The sequence below is a fragment of the Astyanax mexicanus genome, chromosome 16 (genome assembly GCF_023375975.1).
Source record: "Astyanax mexicanus isolate ESR-SI-001 chromosome 16, AstMex3_surface, whole genome shotgun sequence".
Classification (NCBI taxonomy): domain Eukaryota; kingdom Metazoa; phylum Chordata; class Actinopteri; order Characiformes; family Acestrorhamphidae; genus Astyanax; species Astyanax mexicanus.
In genome coordinates, this window is record NC_064423.1 from 35,807,885 (window position 1) to 35,830,644 (window position 22,760).

General features: G+C 40.9%; 1 protein-coding gene across 1 annotated transcript; it reads left to right on the plus strand.

Annotated features, from left to right (window-relative positions):
* Nucleotides 1-7,993: 7,993 nt before the first annotated feature.
* eif4g2a (eukaryotic translation initiation factor 4, gamma 2a) lies at nt 7,994-21,667 on the plus strand. Its single transcript, XM_049465535.1, has 19 exons — nt 7,994-8,102; nt 9,359-9,484; nt 9,572-9,674; nt 11,208-11,339; nt 11,422-11,488; nt 11,583-11,734; nt 11,833-11,943; nt 12,845-13,027; nt 13,152-13,284; nt 13,528-13,682; nt 13,757-13,855; nt 14,007-14,135; nt 14,223-14,327; nt 14,422-14,637; nt 16,264-16,522; nt 16,643-16,847; nt 18,328-18,536; nt 20,149-20,270; nt 20,410-21,667. Exons 6-19 carry the CDS (start codon nt 11,651-11,653, stop codon nt 20,473-20,475), a joined length of 2,076 nt encoding a protein of 691 aa, XP_049321492.1. The 5' UTR covers nt 7,994-8,102; nt 9,359-9,484; nt 9,572-9,674; nt 11,208-11,339; nt 11,422-11,488; nt 11,583-11,650; the 3' UTR covers nt 20,476-21,667.
* The last annotated feature ends 1,093 nt before the right edge of the window (nt 21,668-22,760 follow it).

Below are 22,760 nucleotides of genomic sequence, written 5' to 3' on the forward strand. Positions count from 1 at the left end.
GAAAATCACAGGCAGAACACAGGGGCACGGGTCACGTGGGACAACACAGGCACGAGGACAGACAGGAAACAGGGCCAGGCGTGACAGAAACCTCCCCCTAAACGCGCAGCTCCCGAGGCGCGGAAAAACAAACCCCGGGGGCTGGCGGCAGGGAGAGGCCGGGGAAAACAGGAGACCGAACGGGAGACTGGACAGGGAACTGGACAGGAGATGGAGACAGGACAGGGGACAGAGACTGGACAGGGAACGGACACTGGACGGGGAACTGGACAGGTGACGGAGACTGGACGGGGAACGGAGACTGGACGGGGAACCGGACAGGTGACGGAGACTGGACGGGGAACCGGACAGGTGACGGAGACTGGACGGGGAACGGAGACTGGACGGGGAACTGGACAGGTGACGGAGACTGGACGGGGAACTGGACAGGTGACGGAGACTGGACATGAGACGGAGACTGGACGGGGAAATGGACAGGAGACTGAGACTGGACGGGGAACTGGACGGGTGACTGAGACTGGACGGGGAACTGGACGGGTGACTGAGACTGGACGGGGAACTGGACGGGTGACTGAGACTGGACGGGGAACTGGACGGGAGACTGAGACTGGACGGGACCGGACATGGGAACAGGGACGAGAACATTGACGGGGACGGACACAAACACTGTGACTGGGACAGGAACAGTCAAACCACAGGGGACAGGAACAGGCACGAACACAGATACAGGGACCAGGACAGGGAGAGACAGGGGGACCAAAAACATAGGTGGGTGCCCAGGACTGGCAAAAGTCTGTGGGGACAGCCTGGGCACATAACTGGGGGCAAAGTCAGGAGGCCTTGGAGCAGGCCTGGAAATACGGGGCCTTGGAACAAACATAGTTCTGGGAGCTGCAGGTGCTTGAGCTGGAGCAGCTGGGACTGCTGGTGCTTGAGCTGGAGCAGCTGGGACTGCTGGTGCTTGAGCTGGAGCAGCTGGGACTGCTGGTGCTTGAGCTGGAGCAGCTGGGACTGCTGGTGCTTGAGCTGGAGCAGCTGGGACTGCTGGTGCTTGAGCTGGAGCAGCTGGGACTGCTGGTGCTTGAGCTGGAGCAGCTGGGACTGCTGGTGCTTGAGCTGGAGCAGCTGGGACTGCTGGTGCTTGAGCTGGAGCAGCTGGGACTGCTGGTGCTTGAGCTGGAGCAGCTGGGACTGCTGGTGCTTGAGCTGGAGCAGCTGGGACTGCTGGTGCTTGAGCTGGAGCAGCTGGGACTGCTGGTGCTTGAACTGGAGCAGCTGGGACTGCTGGTGCTTGAACTGGAGCAGCTGGGACTGCTGGTGCTTGAACTGGAGCAGCTGGGACTGCTGGTGCTTGAGCTGGAGCAGCTGGGACTGCTGGTGCTTGAGCTGGAGCAGCTGGGACTGCTGGTGCTTGAGCTGGAGCAGCTGGGACTGCTGGTGCTTGAGCTGGAGCAGCTGGGACTGCTGGTGCTTGAACTGGAGCAGCTGGGACTGCTGGTGCTTGAACTGGAGCAGCTGGGACTGCTGGTGCTTGAACTGGAGCAGCTGGGACTGCTGGTGCTTGAACTGGAGCAGCTGGGACTGCTGGTGCTTGAACTGGAGCAGCTGGGACTGCTGGTGCTTGGGAGAGCGGCGCGGCCGCCGCTGAAAACTCGGAGAGCGGCGCTGCCGCCGCTGCAGTCTGTGAGCGCGGCGCGGCCGCCGCTGAAATCTCGGAGAGCGGCGCTGCCGCCACTGCAGTCTGTGAGCGCGGCGCGGCCGCCGCTGAAGTCTCGGGGAGCGGCGCTGCCGCCGCTGCAGTCTGTGAGCGCGGCGCGACCGCCGCTGAAGTCTCGGGGAGCGGCGCGGCCGCCGCTGAAATCTCGGAGAGCGGCGCGGCCGCCGCTGAAATCCCGGAGAGCAGCGCTGCCGCCGCTGCAGTCTGTGAGCGGGGCGCGGCCGCCGCTGAAATCGCGGAGAGCGGCGCTGCCGCCGCTGCAGTCTGGGAGAGAGGCGTGGCCGCCGCTAAAGTCTCGGAGAGCGGCGCGGCCGCCGCTTGTATCAAGGGGTGCAGCGTTTCAGACGCGTGCTTCACGGGGCGTGGCAAGAAGAGATCTGACGCTGCAGCACTGGAGCCCGAAGCTGCGGTCGAAGTGAAAACCCGGACTGGAGTCCTACTCTCTCGTGCAGCGTCAGGTGTGAGTAGCGCGGGGAGCGCTGGTTCGCCGGTGAAAGCTGGCGCGGGGAAAGTCTTTGACCGCGGCTGGCTCGCCGCGCAGGGGGTCTCGGAGCGCGGTTCTGCTGCCACCGTGGAAGGAAGTAGCGGCAGGCGGGCTGGTGCAGGAGGATAGTCCTCTTCCTCCTCGCTGGACGCAGGTGTGAGGAGATCGGAGTAGTCCCAGAGAAAGGACTCCTCACAGCCTGCATCCAAGTCACCCCCGTCCTCCTCGGGGCGAGGACCGAGGCCGACAGCACACACCCCCAGCGCCCCCCCAAAATTTTCCCCGCTCCGGAGGGAGTCCTCCCGCGCCTTGCGGGCTTTTCGGGCCTGTTTCCTCCGAGACTTTTTCCCCTTATGAGTCTCGGTGGGCACCGCTGAAGCTGGGTTCACGGGCTCCAACCCAAGGAAAGGCGCCGGGAGCGGGTCATCGCCCCGGATTCGCTCGGCGAGGAGGCGGAGAAACTCCAGGTCCGCCTTCCGAGCAGCATGCCACTGGTTTACGTCCATTGGGTCGGTCTTTTTGTCAGGGTTGACCCAGGCAGAGAGACGAGGAGGCGGACGTATGTGCAGGTATGGCGAATTTATTAAATAAATATAAACAAATAAACAAGTAAACAAGAAACAAAGAAAAACAAGAAACAGAGGCTATAAAACTAGACAGGATGAACTTAAACAGGGCAAGGGAATAAACTAGAAAACTAAACAGGGAACTAGAAAATAAACAGAGATAAACACAGAACAAGGGACTCGGGTTAAGGCTAAGGAAACACTGAGAGGCTAAGAAAACGCAGAGAGAGACAGACAACGGAAGACAGTGCAAAGACCGACCAGGACAGGTGACAGAGGAAAGCTTTTTAACATAACAGGAAACACACTGGGAGTGGAAACACCTGGGGAAGGGGTGGAGCTACAAATGAGACATGAGGTAATGGAAAATCACAGGCAGAACACAGGGGCACGGGTCACGTGGGACAACACAGGCACGAGGACAGACAGGAAACAGGGCCAGGCGTGACAGCTATAGTGATGTTTACAGTGTTATAGTGATATTAGTGATTCAGTGTGATGTTTATAGTGTTACAGTTATTTTTTACAGTGATTTAGTGTGATATTAATTGTTATAGTGATGTTCACAGTGTTATTGTGATAGTAGTGATTTAGTGTGATATTTATAGTGTTGTAGTGATATTAGTGATTTAGTGTGATTTACAGTGCTGTAGTGATGTTAGTGATTTAGTGTGATATTTATAGTGTTTTAGTGATGTTTACAGTGCTGTAGTGATATTAGTGATCAAGTGTGATACTTATAGTGTTATAGTGATATTTACAGTGCTATAGTGATATTAGTGATTTAGTGATATGTATAGTGTTGTAGTGATATTTACAGTGCTGTAGTGATATTAGTGATTTAGTGATATTTATAGTGTTATAGTGATATTTACAGTGCTGTAGTGATATTAGTGATTTAGTGATATTTATAGTGTTATAGTGATATTTACAGTGCTGTAGTGATATTAGTGATTTAGTGATATGTATAGTGTTGTAGTGATATTTACAGTGCTATAGTGATATTAGTGATTTAGTGATATGTATAGTGTTGTAGTGATATTTACAGTGCTGTAGTGATATTAGTGATTTAGTGATATGTATAGTGTTATAGTGATATTTACAGTACTATAGTCATATTAGTGATTTAGTGATATGTATAGTGTTGTAGTGGTATTTACAGTGCTGTAGTGATATTAGTGATCAAGTGTGATATTTATAGTGTTATATGGATATTTACAGTGCTGTAGTGATATTAGTGATTTAGTGTGATATTTATAGTGTTATAGTGATATTTACAGTGCTGTAGTGATATTAGTGATTTAGTGTGAAATTTATAGTGTTATATGGATATTACAGTGCTGAAGTGATATTAGTGATTTAGTGATATTTCTAGTGTTATATGGATATTTACTGTGCTGATATCACATATTATCACAGTGCTGATATCACACTAATATCACATATTAGAGATTTAGTGATATTTCTAGTGTTATAGTGATATTTACAGTGCAATAGTGATATTAGTAATTTAGTGTGATGTGTATAGTGTTATAGTGATTTTTATAGTGATTTACTGTGATATTTAGCTGAATGGAAACCTGACCCACCCACTGTTGGGGACCCTCCCTGTAATTATGACGCGAGCGCGCAGGGGTTGGTCGGTGGTTCTGGTGAATAAAGTTGCGTCGGTGTCTGACGTCAGATCACAGACACTCGCTCAGATCCACCGCGTACAGCAGCAGCAGCTCCAGCTCCGCACCGGCGAACCCAGACAAGCCTAGCCTAACCAGCTCCCAGCGCCCTGCTCTACGATACAGCATCCTGATCCTCCCGGGAAACCCGCTCCATACTCCTCTTTCCTTCTTCTTTTCTCCTTTGGTAACAGAAGCACATCCAAGCTGACGGTCTTTTAGGAAAGGTAACGTGTATATTTTACTCGACTTTACTTTTATTTCGTGGGATCGTATCGCTTTATTTAAACACTTCGGCTCCAGATCCAGAAATGGTTAGAAATCCAAGCCGGGATTTGCGGACAACCGCGTGCCTAGTTCCGCTGCAGCTCGGCTGTACATAGGGCGGGCCGGGCGGTGGCAAAAAAAACCCGGAGTGGATTCACAGCTAGTAGCTATCGTCTTTTAGCTTATCTATTTTCTGGGCCTGATTTTTTTTTTCTCCCACATCTCTCGTCTGTGTTCAGTTTTACTTGCGTTAAAATGGGCTTATCATGTTTGTATTCTGTTCATATAAGCTGTTTCGGGTTTGTACAACGTTTTTAAACCATAATATTAGTAATAATTATCATTTTAACCATCATTTTGGTTAGGATGGGGGGGGGGGGGGGGGAGCACATTTCATGTATTTAAAACAGCAGCAATGCCCCATTTACATTAAACGTTGATTTTAAATGTGAAACATGGGGCAATCAGTTAATGCCTAGAATGTAACATTTTAATCAATGTTTGTTTGGTGTTTAAAATCTGGTTTGAATATTACCTATACACGTTTTAACTGGGCATTTAATGCAACGTTAGCCGGTGTTCTGTCGAATTGTGCTACCCCTAGATATAAGGTTTTTGCCACCAGTGCGCATGCGCGGGCCCACATTATGTGGAATCTATTATGTTTTTATGATGTTTTAATTACCTGGGTCCATTAATGAACCGGAGACCCCGTCACTTTCAGTATTTTTACGTTTAATTGTTACAAACGTATGATTGGCAAGTGGCTAATAAACGTAAGAAATACAAAAGGGAAATGCAAAAACTGAAACAAAAGAAGTCCATTTTTCTTTTTTTAATTTTCTGAGTTTTTTTCCCATCTTAACTGAAATGAAATGCCGTTTTATACCCAATTTTTTATGTTTATTTTTTTTATGTAATTTCTTTTCTATGTACATTTAGCCTTAAACGCTTAGAAAACTGAACTGATAAACGTTACACTGACCAAAGGTTCTAATATCTTCTATTCCCTGTTAACTGTACCCTCGTGTATTGTTTGGTGCGTTACAAATATTATACCGAATCGATTTCTTTATAAATATGCTTTATTTTCTTGTATTTTTCTTTAAACGTACACTAGGGCAGCACAATTTGGCAGGGTGGCACAACTCGACAGCACACCGGCTAACGTTTGCCTGCTAGCTAGGCTGCTAGTCCCCGGATCAGCTGTGGACTCATGCTGCGCAGCTAACTAGTTTGCTTAGCTAGCTAGAAAAAGCTAAAGCTCCCGGCTAAGAGAAATTACACCTTGAAATAAACAAAATAACACACTACAAACATCGTATGTCGTATGTTACATGAGTTGTTTATCTATAAATCATGTTTTTCACGTCGAACCCTTGCTAATTTGTTCGTTAACTAGCTTTAAAAACGGATGCGTTTGCCAGCTAGCCGGTTAGCTTCGTAAGCGTAGCTTAGCTGTGGCTAACTAGCTTTCCTTTAGGACAAAAGCTAGCTAGCTAAAACGCCTGCGTTGGCTGCTTTAGGGCCCTGCTGTTAACAAACCAACCACTTTACACACGTATTTATTCTAATATAAAGCGTGTAAGCGTTTAATTTCAGTAATGCGACATACACAGCGTTTCCACAGCGTGTAATCGTGATATTCCGCTGGTATGTGTCGTGTTCCTCCTAACGCAGGAAGAGAACAACATGGCAGAAGCCTTTGTCCGGCTCTAAAGGCAGCAGCAGAAACCCACAGGCCACACAGGGCTCCAGCGTGTCTCAACACCACATTTCCCACACTTTCTCAAACCTTACATGTTAATAATTGTGGTGTTTAAGTGATTAAGCTGTTACGTTTTTCTGAATTCGTGCTTTCTCACCTTTTGAAAGGGCCGGGTTCCCCTTCCCCCACAGTAGGCCCTTCCTTTAGTAGGCCCAGGCTATTGCTCAACTGTGTTTCCTTTTATTTTAATAGGCTGGCTATTAAAGACCAATTTCACTCACTTGGAAAAACACAAGTGTCCTCCACTAAGTCATTATTCTGAGATAGTGAGTCTTAATTGAGATACTAATCCATTGTTCTGAGTGTCTCAGAGTAAATCATTATTCTAAGGTACTAAGTCATAATTGAGGTACTAAGGCATTATTTGATAGTGAGTAGGGCTGCAAATTATGATTTTTTTTTTTTTTTTTTGGTAGTCCACTAATCTGCCGATTATTTCTCTTTAGTCTGTGATTACTTGTGCCATTCCCTCCTTATTTATTTGCTGTGGGTACGGCTCATGTTTCAAGGTTTCTTTCAGTTCAAAATGAAGGAAGCGGCTAAACGTGACATTTATGTTAAGTGCTGTATATAAGTCCAGAACATTTAAAATGTCATTTAAATGACATTGATTGAAAAGTGCTACTATTTAGTCAGGAAATTTGTAGTCAGCTGTGTTTGGACACAGGTAGAGTTGATTGTAAACTGTGTTTGAGCCCATTACCCTTGTTCCATTGTGTTTCTGTCCACAGTAATCTGTGGTGCAAGAAATTAATGATTAGTCGACAGTGAACATTTGGAATCAACTAATGTTTATCAACAATGTCTATATAGAATAATCATTGCAGCCCTAATTGAGGTACTAAGTCATAATTGAGGTACTACGTTTTGAGTGTCGTAATTTTTTTTCTCTCTGGAACAGTTACAAAGTTTAGAGTAATTTGACAAGGAAAATACTTACATTTGTTGGTTACTTTGGTTGCCAGCTTGCCAGTATCAGATTGTGAGAATATCGTCAAAATTAGTAACTCATAATTGACTTATTCTTATCGCATAATTATGACTTGGTGAATTGTCTTAAATATAATAATGTAGGGGTGGGTGATGCAGTCAAATACTGCTGCTCAAATACTGGTCAGTAGTTAATGCAGTGATTTCTATTAAGTGTGTTGTAATTTGGGTAATTTATCCACCTTAACAGGACACTGATTAACTGACCAAACACAAGAGCTCAGGCCCATTTCTGAATATTAATATTAAGAGCTGCTCACTGAATTGAATCAGATAAATTCAGTCAACAGTAATTCATGTTTGTTTGTTATTGCTGGCACATGCCTATAAGTGTTAGTTAAAATAATGTAACAAGAGCTGTATAAGCAAATAATACTATCTCATACAACCCTATCTCAAGAATAAAATCAGCACTACTACATTTTGTAAATAAGCAGAGCTGAATAAGTGCAGATTCTCACACTGTACTCTGATGCTTTTGGGATGTTTATCAGGCTATTTTAACGATTCTTGTTTTTGTTTTCTAGGTCGTTTTTCCACCCCCTGCCCTTTCTATATTATTCTTTTTGGGTATCATTCGTTGCCAAGCCGCCAAAGTGGAGAGTGTGGTCGCAGAGGGGGGTGCTTCTCGTTTCAGGTGAGTTGTGAATCATCTTTCTAATGTACCTTCGGAGTGGTACTTACTGCTTCCGTTGCTGGTGTGGCTATTCAGCTGAATATATTTAATCTACGTAAAAATAAATAATGTCTTAGTTGTCTGAGATGTATAATGGGTCTCCATTATACATTAGCCTTGATAGTACACATGATAGTACAAGGCATGTGAGAGCCTTGATCCCTTCGAGGTCCCTTCCTTCCCCCAACTCTGAAGGAGTTTTTCCCCTTGCTTCTGTCGCACACTGGGGGTCCTGAATTGTACCTAATGACCACCCTGTAGAATTCTAGGTTTCGTAACTCCTACATGTGAACCTACAGGTGATGTGCGCATCATAAACTTTATAATATGCCTTATACAACCAGAGGCTGATTGCTTTGTCTGTTATCCTTGTGGCTAACGCACAGCCCTTCTAATCTTGGCTTCATAATTTGGGTTTAGAGTAACATATGGACATGATGCATCTTCATAGCAAAGAGCAAAAATGACCCTGTCTAATCGTGTTGGGTGTTGATTTATAATTTGATAGTCAGTGAGTAATCCATCTTAAAATAGCAATTAGCATCATGGCTAACCTTGACACTTGATGTCTGCTTGCATCTCATCTTGTAACGGCCATCCAGTGCATGTGTACATGCCTGTAGCTACATATGTACTGTGTTCCTATGTTAAAAAAAGAAGCTTGTATAAAAGGCCAGTTTACCTCACTGTCAGTTTTAAAACTGAATTTGAATGCCCACTGCTTTGGGCATGTTTGCTCACTTGTATTTGTATTTTAGTGACAAATCAATTCTGTACATTTGTATAATATATTAATATATAACTATAGAAGTAAATTAATAAATATGTGTTCACACTAAGTCTTTCCCTCATGAGGTATGATTTTATAATAATGGAGTCAGATCAATATTGGATGGACACACTCCAGGTTTATGCATTTCAAAACTGAGAGATGGTTTGGTGCATCCCTACTGATAGTCCTTTCTCCTGAATCTGCCTTTACCTGTATGCACATTGGAAGTATTTTAAGTTGACACTTCTATCTTGTAGTGCTTCTTCGGGCGGAGGAGGAGGTAGGGGTGCATCTCAGCACTTTCCCAAGACTGCCGGCAACGGGTATATAAATATCTTTTTAACTTTATAGTTGTTCGCTTTCTCTCTCCATGTTCATATCCAGTGTAAAGCAAAATCTGTTTCTTTCCTCAAGCTTTTTTTTTTTTTTTTTTTTGCTTTGACAGCGAGTTCCTGGGGAAAACCCCAGGGCCTAGCGTTCAGAGATGGGTTCCTTCACGAAGCACTAGACGAGAGGTTAGCTCCTCCAACGAAAAAGAACGACACGATGCAATCTTCAGAAAAGTGAGAGGGTAAGCATAAGATGAGCCATTTTATGACTATCTAGTTTTTAGTTTATGAACGGTGCTTAATATACTTTAATGTTAATGTTTCCTTAGCATACTTAATAAACTGACCCCTGAGAAGTTTGACAAGCTATGCCTTGAGCTTCTGAATGTGGGTGTGGATTCAAAGCTCATCCTCAAAGGAGTCATCTTGCTGGTGAGTATCTTGAGCTGCATTCCATTCCACAGGGTCCTTAAGCTGTTCCATTGTGTTTCACTAGACGTTAATCATGTGCTGTGTCCTGAAGCAGTCTTTTAATGTTCCTTTTGCTTTTTAAAGTAACTTACTTGCAAGCAACTGATCTGTAGCCAAGTATTATGTGGTATTGAGTATTATATTAAAATATTAGACAGCAAAAAATATATAGTTTCTGCAACATAATTTAACTTGCTCCCAAAACTGCTGTGTTCTACAATGTGGAAAACCAAGACTAGCCCACCTGACTTATTAGCACTTGGGTTACGTCCACATTGCCAGACTAAAGTGACTTAAATCAGATTTATACACGTCAGTGTGTGCATGTGTGGCGTTTCAGGGACAAATTGGTGCAGTGTGGTTGGGACTTGCAGCATGTGAGCGATAGAGGAAGATGTGCATACAGTGTAGTAGCAGCTCTGTGTCCATTAAACGTCCACACATTTGACTCTACATGACTCCATAGTCGGTCTTTGCTAGTTCTGTTCGCTGCACAGTTAACACTGACTTTTATATTAAATACATAAGTGTCCTAGAATCTCCTAAATTTCCTATAATATACTTTGTAATTTTTTGTTTAACATGGACATGTCAAACTATCAATGGACTGCAAAATCTCTCTGCGGACCTAAATGTTTAGCTGTCCTCACCAGTAGTAAGTAGAGGTGTGCCATATCGTATTGTACGTGATAATATCGCCAAAACATTTTATACCCTGTAATATCGTGCCAATTCACCCACCCCTAATCATCACGTCAAAGTACTCATTTTCTGTAGGGGTTTTTAGCAAAATAAAAATTCACACTTCTCATTTCCCATTATATATCTACTAGAGACAGATTATATCTTTCCAGTATCATTTATTTTACTTTAATCCTGGATATATGGAGATATTTTGAATGCATTATTAGTATGCCATTCTGAATCATTGACTTCTGTTACAAATCTGATAATTATTTTTTTTAAATATCTCAATTAGCATCATCATATTGCATGCAATAATAAAATTCTAAATAATTTTTCTAATTCAGTGTTTTGTCACATCACCAAAAATATTGTTATCGTGAAAACACCATGAAATATCGTGATATTTTTTTAGAGCCATATCGCCCACTCCTAGTATTACGTACAATTTGAGGACATGACGACAAAAAATAATCGTGACTAATCGAACAAATAATTGGAAGATTAGTCGACTACTAAAATATATTCATTAGTTGTAGCTCTACAATTCAGTTAAATTGACTGCCTGTCAGCTCAGTGTGCAGTGCTTCATTGTTGCTCACTACTCGCTAAATTTTGTTACCTATAAATAATGCTCTTACTTACTGCCAGTGCTTTAACTCCAGTACATTTCCTTAGTCTGATGATGCATTCTGCTTGTGTTGTTGCTACAGAAAATATATAATCAATCCTTAATGGTCCTTTTAAGAGGAGGAACATGTTAATTTCCCCTTTTTTTTGCTTGACTTTTATACTTTTGTGTTTTTACAGATTGTAGACAAAGCCCTCGAAGAGCCCAAGTATAGCTCGCTATATGCTCAGCTATGTCTGCGTTTGGCAGAGGATGCACCAAACTTTGACAGCCAATCACCTGAGATCCAATCATCACAAAAGCAGAGCACTGTAAGTACTCTAAACGTTGTGGGAAGTGTGGGACTGTACTTTGTGGTATTAAATAACTTGCTGATTCTTTTTTTATTTACAGACATTCAGGAGACTTCTAATATCAAAGCTTCAAGATGAATTTGAGAACCGTGCCAGAAATGTTGAAAGTAAGTTCATATCCAAACTCGTTAAGCATGCCTTGCCTGTTCCTGCCTCTGTGGTTTAATATGCAGGTGCTGATAAACTGCTTTTCTTTTTCAGTCTACGAAAAGACCGATGGCCCTCTTACTTCTGAAGAGGAGGAGCAGCGCGCCATCGCAAAGATCAAAATGCTGGGCAACATCAAATTCATTGGGGAGCTTGGCAAGCTCGATCTCATTCACGAGTCTATCCTTCATAAGTGCATCAAAACAGTAAGTTGAAATTAAATGGTTAACTTATTTGTCTACTTCAAGTCTTTGAAGTCCCTTTTGAGTTTATGTATATTGGTTTTTCTCCCTTTATTTTTCAGCTTCTGGAAAAGAAGAAAAGAATCCAACTTAAAGATATGGGGGAAGATTTGGAGTGCCTCTGTCAGATAATGAGAACTGTGGGTCCTAGACTTGATCATGAGAAAGCCAAGGTAAGCCTTTTATAACAGAGTCCCCTCTCTGACCCATCATTTTGTGCTGGGCTTTGGTCTGTCAGAATAACCCCTCTTGTTTTGGATGTATATTGTCCCAACAAGAAGTTGAACTATAGTTTAGTTTATTTGCTTTTTCTTGTATCTCAGTGGAATAAATCAGTCGCCCATTGAAAAAGATCAATGAGCTGTTGTGTATTAATACAAAAATGGATAGATACTTTATTGATCCCAGAGAAATTCTGGACATCCCATAATAGAACAAGTAACTTACTATGTATACCTATTTGCCACACTTGTGTTGGTGTATACTGTGTGCCGAAAATATGTAAAAAAAAAAAAAAAAAAAAAATCTGATTATTAAAAATATATATTACAATAGGAAGACTAATGTATTGAAATTTTAAAGTAACATAGTGCCGAAGTAAGTTCTGCACCTAAAATTTGCGGTTATACATGGGTCACCTTTCACGTCCTCTATGCTCCACACTTCCTCTTGTTCACTATTACCTACACTAGTAACCTCCTCCACCTAACGGCTAGGTTGCTGCTGCTGTGTTTTGCTGAATAAGGCCCACAACACCCCCAGAAGGCTAAGCAGTGAAATCAATCATCTCAGACTCCCTCTCTTTCAAGCTCACTACATAGGATATTGCCTATAGATAAAAATGGAAGAATATTGTAATCAAAAAGAAAAAAAAAATAATAGAAGTTGACATACTGGCATGTTACTGTGAACTGGCTCTCCTTGATCAAACAAAAAGGTACTGTTTTTAAGGCCAGCTAAAAAAAAAAGAGGTGATGGCTCATCACAATAACAAAATTATTGTTAATATAGGGATGAGTTGTGCTATTGTACATTTCTCCATCTTATCTGGTTGTGTTTTTTTTTTTTTTCCAGTCTCTAATGGATCAGTATTTTGGCCGCATGCGATCCTTAATGAACACCAAGGACTTGCCTGCGAGGATTCGTTTCCTGCTGCAGGATACTGTGGAGTTGCGAGAGAACAAGTGGGTGCCTCGGAAAGCTTTTATTGATAATGGACCTAAGACGATCAACCAGATCCGCCAGGATGCTGTGAAGGCAAGTTCTTATCCGTTTGCTTTTTTTGGCTTTATTTTTATTTATTTTTTTTTACGTTTTTAAGCTTTTTGACTTGTGTAGTGTGCTGTATGTTTAGTATGTGTTGTCCTCTCTCTCTCTTCAGGATTTGGGGGTGTTTATTCCAGCGATGAACTCAGGAATGAGGACTGACTTCTTTCAAGAAAACCCCTTCTTGCCAACGAGGATGAGCAGAGAGACCCTTGGGAGTTTAGCTGATATGTTCGGACAAATGCCAGGTATGTTTGACTTGGTACTTAAAGCCATTAGAGGCACTACAGTATTAAAATCAGCCACAATTCCCTTTTTTCTCTAGTTAACAAATTTTAAATTTTCCTTCAAGCTACAGTAATATATTTTAAAGGGCTATAGTTACTTTCTATTTTACTGGTATTAAAAACAGTCGGCTAGAAACGGCAGCAGGCGATGTTTAATTAATTGTTAATAATTCTTAATCTAAAATGTATCGGACCTGATTGCAGGTAGTGGGATTGGAACTGGGCCCGGGGTTATTCAAGACAGGTATTCCCCCACCATGGGCCGTCATCGTGTGAACCCACTGTTCAATGGTCATGGCGGACACATAGCTCCTGCTTCCCAGTCTCAGTTTGACAAGCCTTTCATGAAACCGAACCAGGTAAGTACCCCCTCCTCTTATTTTTTTTTTTTTGTAGTGAGTGTATTTAACCACAGCTTCTCTCCAATCTCCAGGGGCAGAACCTGCTTTTCCAGAACCAGGCTCAACAGCAAGCTCAGTCTAAGGATATGCCACCACGTTTCAGCAAGAAAGGACAGTTAAATGCTGATGAGGTTTGTGTGACTTCTATCTTTACATATTAACTTAACATATTAGAGCAGAGACCCCTTATTTGGATGCTCCAGATTGAAAAAGCAGCAGTTCAGACTTAGACTGGTGTTTGTTGGACATGTTGACTTAATGATTCCTTTTTCCACGTTGCAGATCAGCCTGAGACCTGCTCAGTCATTTCTTCTGAACAAATCCCAAGTGCCAAAGCTGCAGCCGCAGATACCCACCATGATTCCTCCCAGCGCTCAGCCTCCTCGTACATCCACACCTCCACTTGGACAGGTAAAGCTCTCAGTGCACCAGTCCTATCCACTTAGTTGCAGTCTTAGTGTAGCTTCCATCTTGAATCATTGTTTTCTCTCTCCATAGCCTCCACAGCTTGGCCTGAAAACCAATCCACCTCCCATTCAGGAGAAGCCTCAGAAGATAAGCAAGAAGCCACCGCCTGCCAAAGAGGAGCTGCTCAAGATGACTGTATGCATCATTTTCTTCATGTTCTGAACAAATGTATGAAGTATGCTGTTAGATCTCTAAGAAATTCTCATTCTTTTAAATATGTGTCTTTCAGGAGACCGTTGTTAACGACTATCTGAACAGCAAGAACATTGGCGATGCTGTGAACGGGGTGCGAGAGATGAGGGCTCCAAACTACTTCCTGCCAGAGATGTTAAGCAAGATCATTATCTGCTCGCTGGACAGTCCGGATGAAGACAAAGAGCATCTCAGCAGTCTAATCCACGCACTCCGTACAGAGGGACTGATCACCGGGGAGAGTTTCATGCAGGTATGTGCAAATGCGTGAAGGTGCAACTACAGTCTGTTTGAAGCCTCTGGGGTCCAAAAACTTGCCCATTCATCAAATCGTTCAAAAGTTTTATTTATCTGTCCAATAATACAGCATAATTGCACTTGAAACACTTCCTGAATCTGTAGTCTGTCTTTTCAACTGCAACTTTTTGTAAGATAGTAGTAAGACTCTTATGAGGGTTACGGCTCTATGAAGCAGGGTTGAGCTTTTCAGTGCACCCCTGCACTTGACATTACCTTTTTATATCTGTGGAATTATGGAAGGCCCTAAATTAAACTAGATTGATGTTTAGTGATTAGGTGGCTTGTTTCACGCCCACTTTTTGTCCAATTTAAATTAGAGTAGGTGTGAATCACAGTCTGGACCAACGGACCACAGTTTGGTCAGACTAAAAGGTGTTCATGGTCAGGTTTGTCTGCAGTGTGAAAGCTCTTTTCTAGATGGTTCAGACTTTCAAACCAATTACAGGAAAGTGAGTCAGTCTTTAAACTTGAAGCAAAATACACACAGTATTATGAACTAGGGTTGGGCGATATGGCTCTAAAATAATATCACGATATTTCAGGGTATTTTTGCAATAACTATACTTGGCAATATAGAACAACAGAAATAATTCCTTCATTTCAGGAGTATAGTATAATAGTGAAACAGTATAATCATAATGTGGCACAATAAATAATATAGCATAAAATAATATAATGCAGCAAAAAATATTGCAGATTATTTTCATGCATATAAACTGCAAGCAAAAACTATAAACAAACAATTATACAATAAATACACTTAAAAGTAGTCTATTATTTACTGTGAAGCTTTAAGACAAACTATCCCTATTATCACGATATGAGTTTTTAACGATATTTCTGTGTCACTATATATTGTATACAATATAATATTGCCCACCCATAGTATGAACACACATGCTTAGACTGGAAATTCCTATATTTACTGTAACAGTAGATTAACCCTTATTTGTAAAATGAAATAAAAGGAATCTGAGGAGAAACATTTACACTTATTCTGCTGTGGAAGAAAAGCATTTACACAAACGGGAAATTATGATTATGGCAGAGAGACTTCAGCAAGTTGTTTTGCCAGGTGTTGTGCTGAATTCTATGTTCATTAGCTTGTCAAACGTTAGTTATGAAGTATAGAGAGACTCCGCCAACGAAGATGATGACTACAGGATGTAGTAAAGTTCTTCTAAAGCTCTAAACTAAACTGCAGTGTCAAATCAAAACTAGCCAGACCAAGTACTATAAATACAGTGTAACAAACATGAACCTTGTAAAGTTTCCATTGATCAGTTTCACACACAGGATACTGAAATTGAATTATGCATGTACTGTCTGTCTTTACCTAAAAAAAAAAAAAGTTGCTACAGCCAGGTTGAATATTAAATGTTCAGCTGAAAAATAAAAATTAACAAACGTCTGATTTCAGCCTTCAGGTATTTGATGAGTTTGTTTTATTAAATTTTTCTTTTTTTTTTTTTTTTCAATTTTAATAGTGTGTAAATTGTTGTAGCGGTGAGGGTGTGGACCCGAGAGAACTAAATTGTGGGGCATTTAATCATTTTATGACCTTTTTGTCTCTTCACAGGCGTTCCTTAATGTTTTGGACCAGTGTCCTAAGCTTGAGGATGACATTCCCCTGGTGAAGTCCTATCTGGCGCAGTTTGCTGCCCGTGCGGTCATTGCTGAGCTGATGAGCATCGTGGACCTGGCCCACCCTCTGGAGAACGGCACACACTTCCCTCTGTTCCTGCTCTGCCTCCAGCAGACCGCTAAACTGAAGGATAAGGAGTGGCTGACTGATCTGTTCCAGCAGAGCAAGGTCAACATGCAGAAGATGCTGCCAGGTACCGGTTCTGTCTTTCCCACCTCTTCCGCTGCTGCTGCACACCTGAGCTTTCTAAACCTGATTAACCTGCTTCACCCTGAGAGATCAGTTTAACATGTGTTCTCGCTTATGTCTGCAGAAATCGACCAAAACAAAGACCGCATGCTGGAGATTCTAGAGGGGAAGGGCCTGAGCTTCTTGTTTCCTCTCATGAAACTGGAGAAGGAGCTTCTGAAGCAGATCAAAGCAGACCCGTCTCCACAGTCCATCTACAAATGGATCAAGGACAACATCTCGCCCAAGCTTCACACCGACAAGGGTTTCGTCAACATTCTGATGACCAGGTACAAATAGGCTTATCAAATTAATCATTTATGTAATTTCATTTTTTTTTTTTTTCATAATTTAACCCCTTAAAGCACTAGCAGATATGTACATTTTTGGCCTGATATGTCGAATTTGAGTTTCTGTTCAAGCAATACAAAAAGGGTTCACCAATGTTGTGCCAGTTCACAGCTTTTCTGCACTAGTTCAAGTTCAGTTCCTTTTAGTTTTTTCGTGAGCTATTCAAATACTTTCACACTACAAGCTAGAAATCACTATACGTTTTTTGAAACTGCTCATTGTAGACATTTGCTCATGACACTGCAATTGTGGGTTTCTTACCAGGTGATAAATGTTCGTATGAAGAATCGGTGTCTGTCTCCGTGCATCACTTCCACTAGCCATTTTTTTTATTTTTTATTTTTTTATTGCAGCGCTTTCTCTCTCTAGTCATTGGTCTCTCTGTGTTTCTCACCCTCTCCCTCGCGCTCCACACTCTCATCGTTGGTCTCTCTCTCACCCTCGCGCTCTCTAGCCAACGTTCATTTACAGTGTTGCCTGCTGTTCATGACACCTAATGTGAACTAATTCACGTTCAAGTTCTTTATTAAAAAATGTGTTGCGTTCAGTTCAACGTCCACGAAAAAATGAGCGTGCTCAATAAACGCGTTCTTTTGAACTCGTTCACGCGCAACACTGGGGTTCACATTTCATAAATGTTACTGAAAAATTGTTCTTGTAGATATTTAAAAATATTGTAGGAAATCTGCAAGTGTCAAAATAGAATGAATAAAAAGTTGCTTGATTTGTATTCCAAGTTATAAAAGTGACATGATTTTATATATTTTAATGTTCACCAAACGTTTCACCTCTAATCTAGTTTTGTCTTGTGAAATATGCTGATTTTTGTGGTTGATTCCTATTAAGTGTAACAGCGTGAACTGGCAGCTTCTCCGACTGTTCTGTAGGATTTCAGAATGTTAATGGCCTCTTCATTCAGAGAAAAGGGTTTTGTATTACATACACCTGCAGCCTGTACATATATTAAGGTGTTTTAAAAGCTGCATTAACCTAATGTTAATAAAGCATGTTTTAAAATGCATAAAATTGAGCAAATGTATAAGTGTAACCCATAGTGAATAATCAATCGATAAAGGATAATCATGGCAGAAATAAAAAAAAAAATTGTACCTAGGTCTATTAGATCACCCACCCAATGTTCTAGAGTGGGACCAATTTTTCAATTCTGCAACTAAAAGTTTTTCATATAATTAAGGTGATAATAAATGTAGCTTAATGTTCCTTTACAAAGGAGAAAAAGGTTAGTGTGGGTCTGCTGCAGCTGTTATCCTGAACAATGCAAAAAAAAAAAAAAATGTTCAATCCTTTTACTTTGACTAAATGCACCTATGTCTTGAGTTGTGGGGGTCTTTGGGCTGCTGGATTATTTTGGCTGCCCAACATTAATTATTTAGTATTTTTTTATCTTGTCCTGTTCAGCTTTTTGCAGTACATTTCACACGAGGTGTATACCCCCGAGACAGAGGAGCAGTTATCAGCACCTTCAAAAGAACAGCTCGACCAGGAGAAGCAGCTGCTCCTCGCCTTCAAACCGGTGATGCAAAAGTTCCTGCATGATCACGTGGACCTGCAAGTCAGCGCCCTGTACGCCCTGCAGGTGCACTGCAACGCCAAGGCTTTCCCCAAAGGTACGGAGCCGGTGGTTACCACAGTCTGTGTTAAATGGTTTTAGGCTTGATATTTTTGGGGCTATATCACCCACTTGTACTGCAGTCATATGATAACTTCAAGAATGTAATTCTTATATCATTAATGTATATTAAATGGTATATGTTTAAAACAGTTGAGACTAAACTTTAAGTGGAAACATCTTTCGGCTCTTTCAGCAATTACTAAAATTTCCTTAGCTGCACAGTAAGTGACAAGACTGAAAACTAATCCATTGCTCGCTTTGGAATTTTACCGCTCAACTGAGACAAAAAAGACAAACACTCCAAATTCAACATTATAAAAATGGTAATGATATTTCAGAAGACAGAAAACTGGTAACATTTTTTTAACTTCCACAAACTAGAGCATTTTTAGTTTTTACTGATTTTAAATATAGGCTTAAAACTTAAAACTAAAATTAATTATGCAATATGTATGACCTTTATTAATATGAAGTACACTTTTATATCATAGTAAAATCATTTACTGATTTGGTGATGGTCCCTAATTCATGAGCATTAATCATTTTAATAGCTTTTCCAGATGAACTAATGTCACATTTTATTTAGATTAGCAATAATAAATAAGCTTAAATCACACTCTTGACATAAACCATAATAGTGCAAAATAGTGCAATTGAATTATAAACATGTTTTAAGTGACATCACTTACTGCAATTACATAAATGATTAATTTGATGAGCCTATTTGTACCTGGTCATCAGAATGTTGATGAAACCCTTGTCGGTTTATGTGTTCTAAAGAGGTAGAATTGCATGATCTGATCAGCTGAGGGTGTGTAAGATTATCACAGATGGCCCTGCAGCATCATATAGATTACCATATTTTTTGGATTATGAGGAGCATTAAGTAACACTAGTAAGGATGCCTCCATCAAAGTGGGCAAGGGTGCCTCCATTCTTCTCTTCTAATGAGGAAGCTGGGGAAAGCGTATAAATAACTAAGTATTAGTTATATAAATAAACTGTTAAACATTTTCTTTCAAACTCAAAACAAGCACTGGATGTTAATCTACGCATTTCCAGTATTTTTGGCTAAGGGTGAGTTTTAGTGAAGTTTCTCCAGCACTAAGGCTGGGTGCAGTAGCATTAGCATTAGTGGGATGTAAATGTCTCCCAATAGCGCTAGTTCCTGGGTGTTGGGGTAACCCAAGGTGCTATCAGCTAGTGGTTCGTCCCACATAGCTTGTTTTAACACTGATTACAATTTAATATACTTAGCTCTGAACAGCAAGAGAGCTATTGCTAGCACTGTGGTTAGTGGCTAATGCTGCTGCACCCAGCCTTAGTGCTGGAGAAACTTCACTACAAAACTCACCCTTATAACGCTGTACTTCAGCCGAGTGGTTTTATTTCTCCGTAATAGCTGACTGGTAGAATTCATACATAAAATCCTATTTTTTTTTTTTTTTTTTTTTCCTAAAAAAATCGTCCGTGTGTTAAGTGCCTTATAGTGCCAAAAATAGTGTCAATATTTTAGGACCGTTAATATGATCAACATGAAATGGTACGCACCCTTATACCCTCTGCAGCAGTGTATATAACGGCCCGTGTTACTTTTCTCTTTACAGGAATGTTACTGCGCTACTTTGTCAACTTCTATGATATGGAGATCATTGAAGAAGAAGCCTTCCTTGCATGGAAAGAAGATATTACCCAAGAGTTTCCTGGCAAAGGAAAAGCATTGTTCCAGGTACACGGCGTACTGTGCATGTTGTCATGATTTAAACACTGGTTTTTAAACACGTGGGATGTTGAGTAGATGAGGTGTCTGTGCTTGTTTTTGGGTTTATGTTGGCGTCTGACCTGCTGTCTGTCTCTCTCTGCTGCAGGTGAATCAGTGGCTTACCTGGCTGGAGACGGCCGAGGAGGAGGAGTCTGAGGAGGAGGCTGACTAAGAAACCAGCCAAAGCCTTAAAGGTGCAAAGATGTAATTGTACTGCTTTTCTTCTTAACCCATTGTATTGTCAACCTCTCCCTTCTACCCCTCCCTGTCCCTTGTTCTTTTTTTTTTTCTTTTTATTGCTTTGTTTTTCTTTTGTTGTATAACCCTTTGCTTCAGTGACCTCCATTGGCGAATGTCAGTCAGTGTGCAGTACTGTTTTGCCCCCTCCCCTTATTACATTTATTTCCTTTTTTTTTTCTCTCTTCTTTTTCTTTGAACCACCCATAAATGGTATTAGCAGCCTGAATCTGCTTGTTTTGCTTTTAAAAAGAACATGTATTTGCAAGACTCTCTCTCTGTCTCTCTCTCCTGCTGCTGTTCACTATTACACAACTGTAGAAACGCACTTTGTGCTATGTGTCATGAGTTGTTGCAATATGCTTCCATGATTGTTACAAAATCCATAACTCTGTAATCATCAAACCATGCGTTTTAATAGTAGTCGGTTTGTTTCTACCTCTGTAATGTAATGGGGTTTAGTAGGCTGGGTTGAATTAAGTCCCTCCTCCTTCAAATGGGCGGGGATAAACTCTCCAAACCTGTGATACAAAGAGAAACACGGTTTATTTTTTTCCCCCTCCCCCCCCCCCCCCCTCACCCTGTTTTTGGATGAATGGAAAGCCATGTGGGAGAAATGGTTATACAGCTTTTTTTTTTTTCTCCTTTTTTTTAAATCGACCCATGTTTGTTCCCCTCCATTACTTGTCCAGCTTTTTGATACTTGAAATTTTTCTTTACAGCATGTTCAGGGATTACCAAACATGGCCTGTTGAGACGATGAGACAACTTTTGATCGAAACAGCAATCTGTAAACATGACTTTTTAAATTAAAACAAAAAAAAAAAACTTTTAATTGGTGAAATAATAATAATAATAAAGTTAACGAAGTAAGTATTGAACATTCTACGTATGAACCTAACAATCTGTTTGCCATTAATATCTAATGGATATTTATTGAACCTTTTATCATGAAAGAAAATCAATGCTTTATCTCTAGGTAGAACAATAAAACTTGATGCACTTGTGGCATACATCTGTACAATGACTTACTTGCTATTTAAAAGTGTTACTGTAACATGTAAGAGCTCCGAATGTTCAGTGTACCACTATTGCTTAACTTTCAATAAAGTTACACACACACACCAGGATCCTGTGGGCTTTTCTGTTCTTTGTGTGGATGTGATGAGTATGGCTACTACTAATGGTTTATTAGTCTAACTTTTTGTTGTGTGTGTGGGGTTTTTTTGTTTAGTTTTTTTTTTGGGCTAGTTGCATTATAAACCAAGACTTTTCTTGGCATAACTCTTGAACCCTAGCCTGTTTTGGAGTGTTTTTCTCTGGTTTTGTCAGTTCTTCTTTCAGGACTTTTAACACAATAAGACAGACACATGCCCTGATCTCTTTTACTCCAGAAGCCATACGGCTGCTCAAAAATAAAATCATTTAAAATGTTAAAAGAAGCAGAATTGTTATTTTTGAGGAACTGGCCATGTTTTGGTCAATTTTACCAAGTGCCTTTTCGTTCCTACGGTCATGGAAAAACTTGGAAAAGATTTAAAGAATTCCATTTTCAGGTATGGATAAGTTAAGGAAAAAATAAAAATAGTTTTGGTCTACAAATCTGTTTCAGTTTATTGATGGAAAAAATCTATTTTGCACTAAAAAGCTCAGTTAATTCAATGATTGTAAGTCTACACAATGGAGCTCTCAGGATCTGACACACATTTTAACATTTAAAAATTGTGCGTCAACATTTTATTAGATTCATTTTAGGCCTACTATGATCAATTTTAATTGTTTATCTGCACTGATATTTTAAAATTGTAATGTCATGAGTTGACATCCTGGAAATGTATTGGTTAAAGTTTTATGAACCCTAAAATATCTCTTCAAAAATGGTTAGACTAGCGTGTAAACCATAATATTGATGATCGTTTATTACATGGCTTATAACTTTGACAAAATACATGGAGAGAGCATCAGGCATACTTTTTTTTTTTTTTTTTTTTTATAATCCCACCTATGCCTTTTAAGTATTTGGATCAGAACCAATATGGATAATATTCCAACTAATAAAACTGATTTACTATACTAGATATTTCTTTTCAGCTGCTTATTATAACAGCAAATAATTATTCCACAAAATTAAACTTTTATATTTAGGACCCAATGAAAACTATATACAAAAATGTAAACTGTTAAGTCTATATGTTTTATTGCAATTTTTTAACTTAGTAA

Excerpts from the sequence above, each read along its gene's own strand:
- eif4g2a (XM_049465535.1), top strand. The coding sequence starts at position 11,651 with ATGCTGGGCAACATCAAATTCATTGGGGAGCTTGGCAAGCTCGATCTC. Across the intron at positions 16,848-18,327 it reads GTCAACATTCTGATGACCAG|CTTTTTGCAGTACATTTCAC; the intron begins GTACAAATAGGC and ends TGTCCTGTTCAG. Across the intron at positions 20,271-20,409 it reads AAGGAAAAGCATTGTTCCAG|GTGAATCAGTGGCTTACCTG; the intron begins GTACACGGCGTA and ends TCTCTGCTGCAG.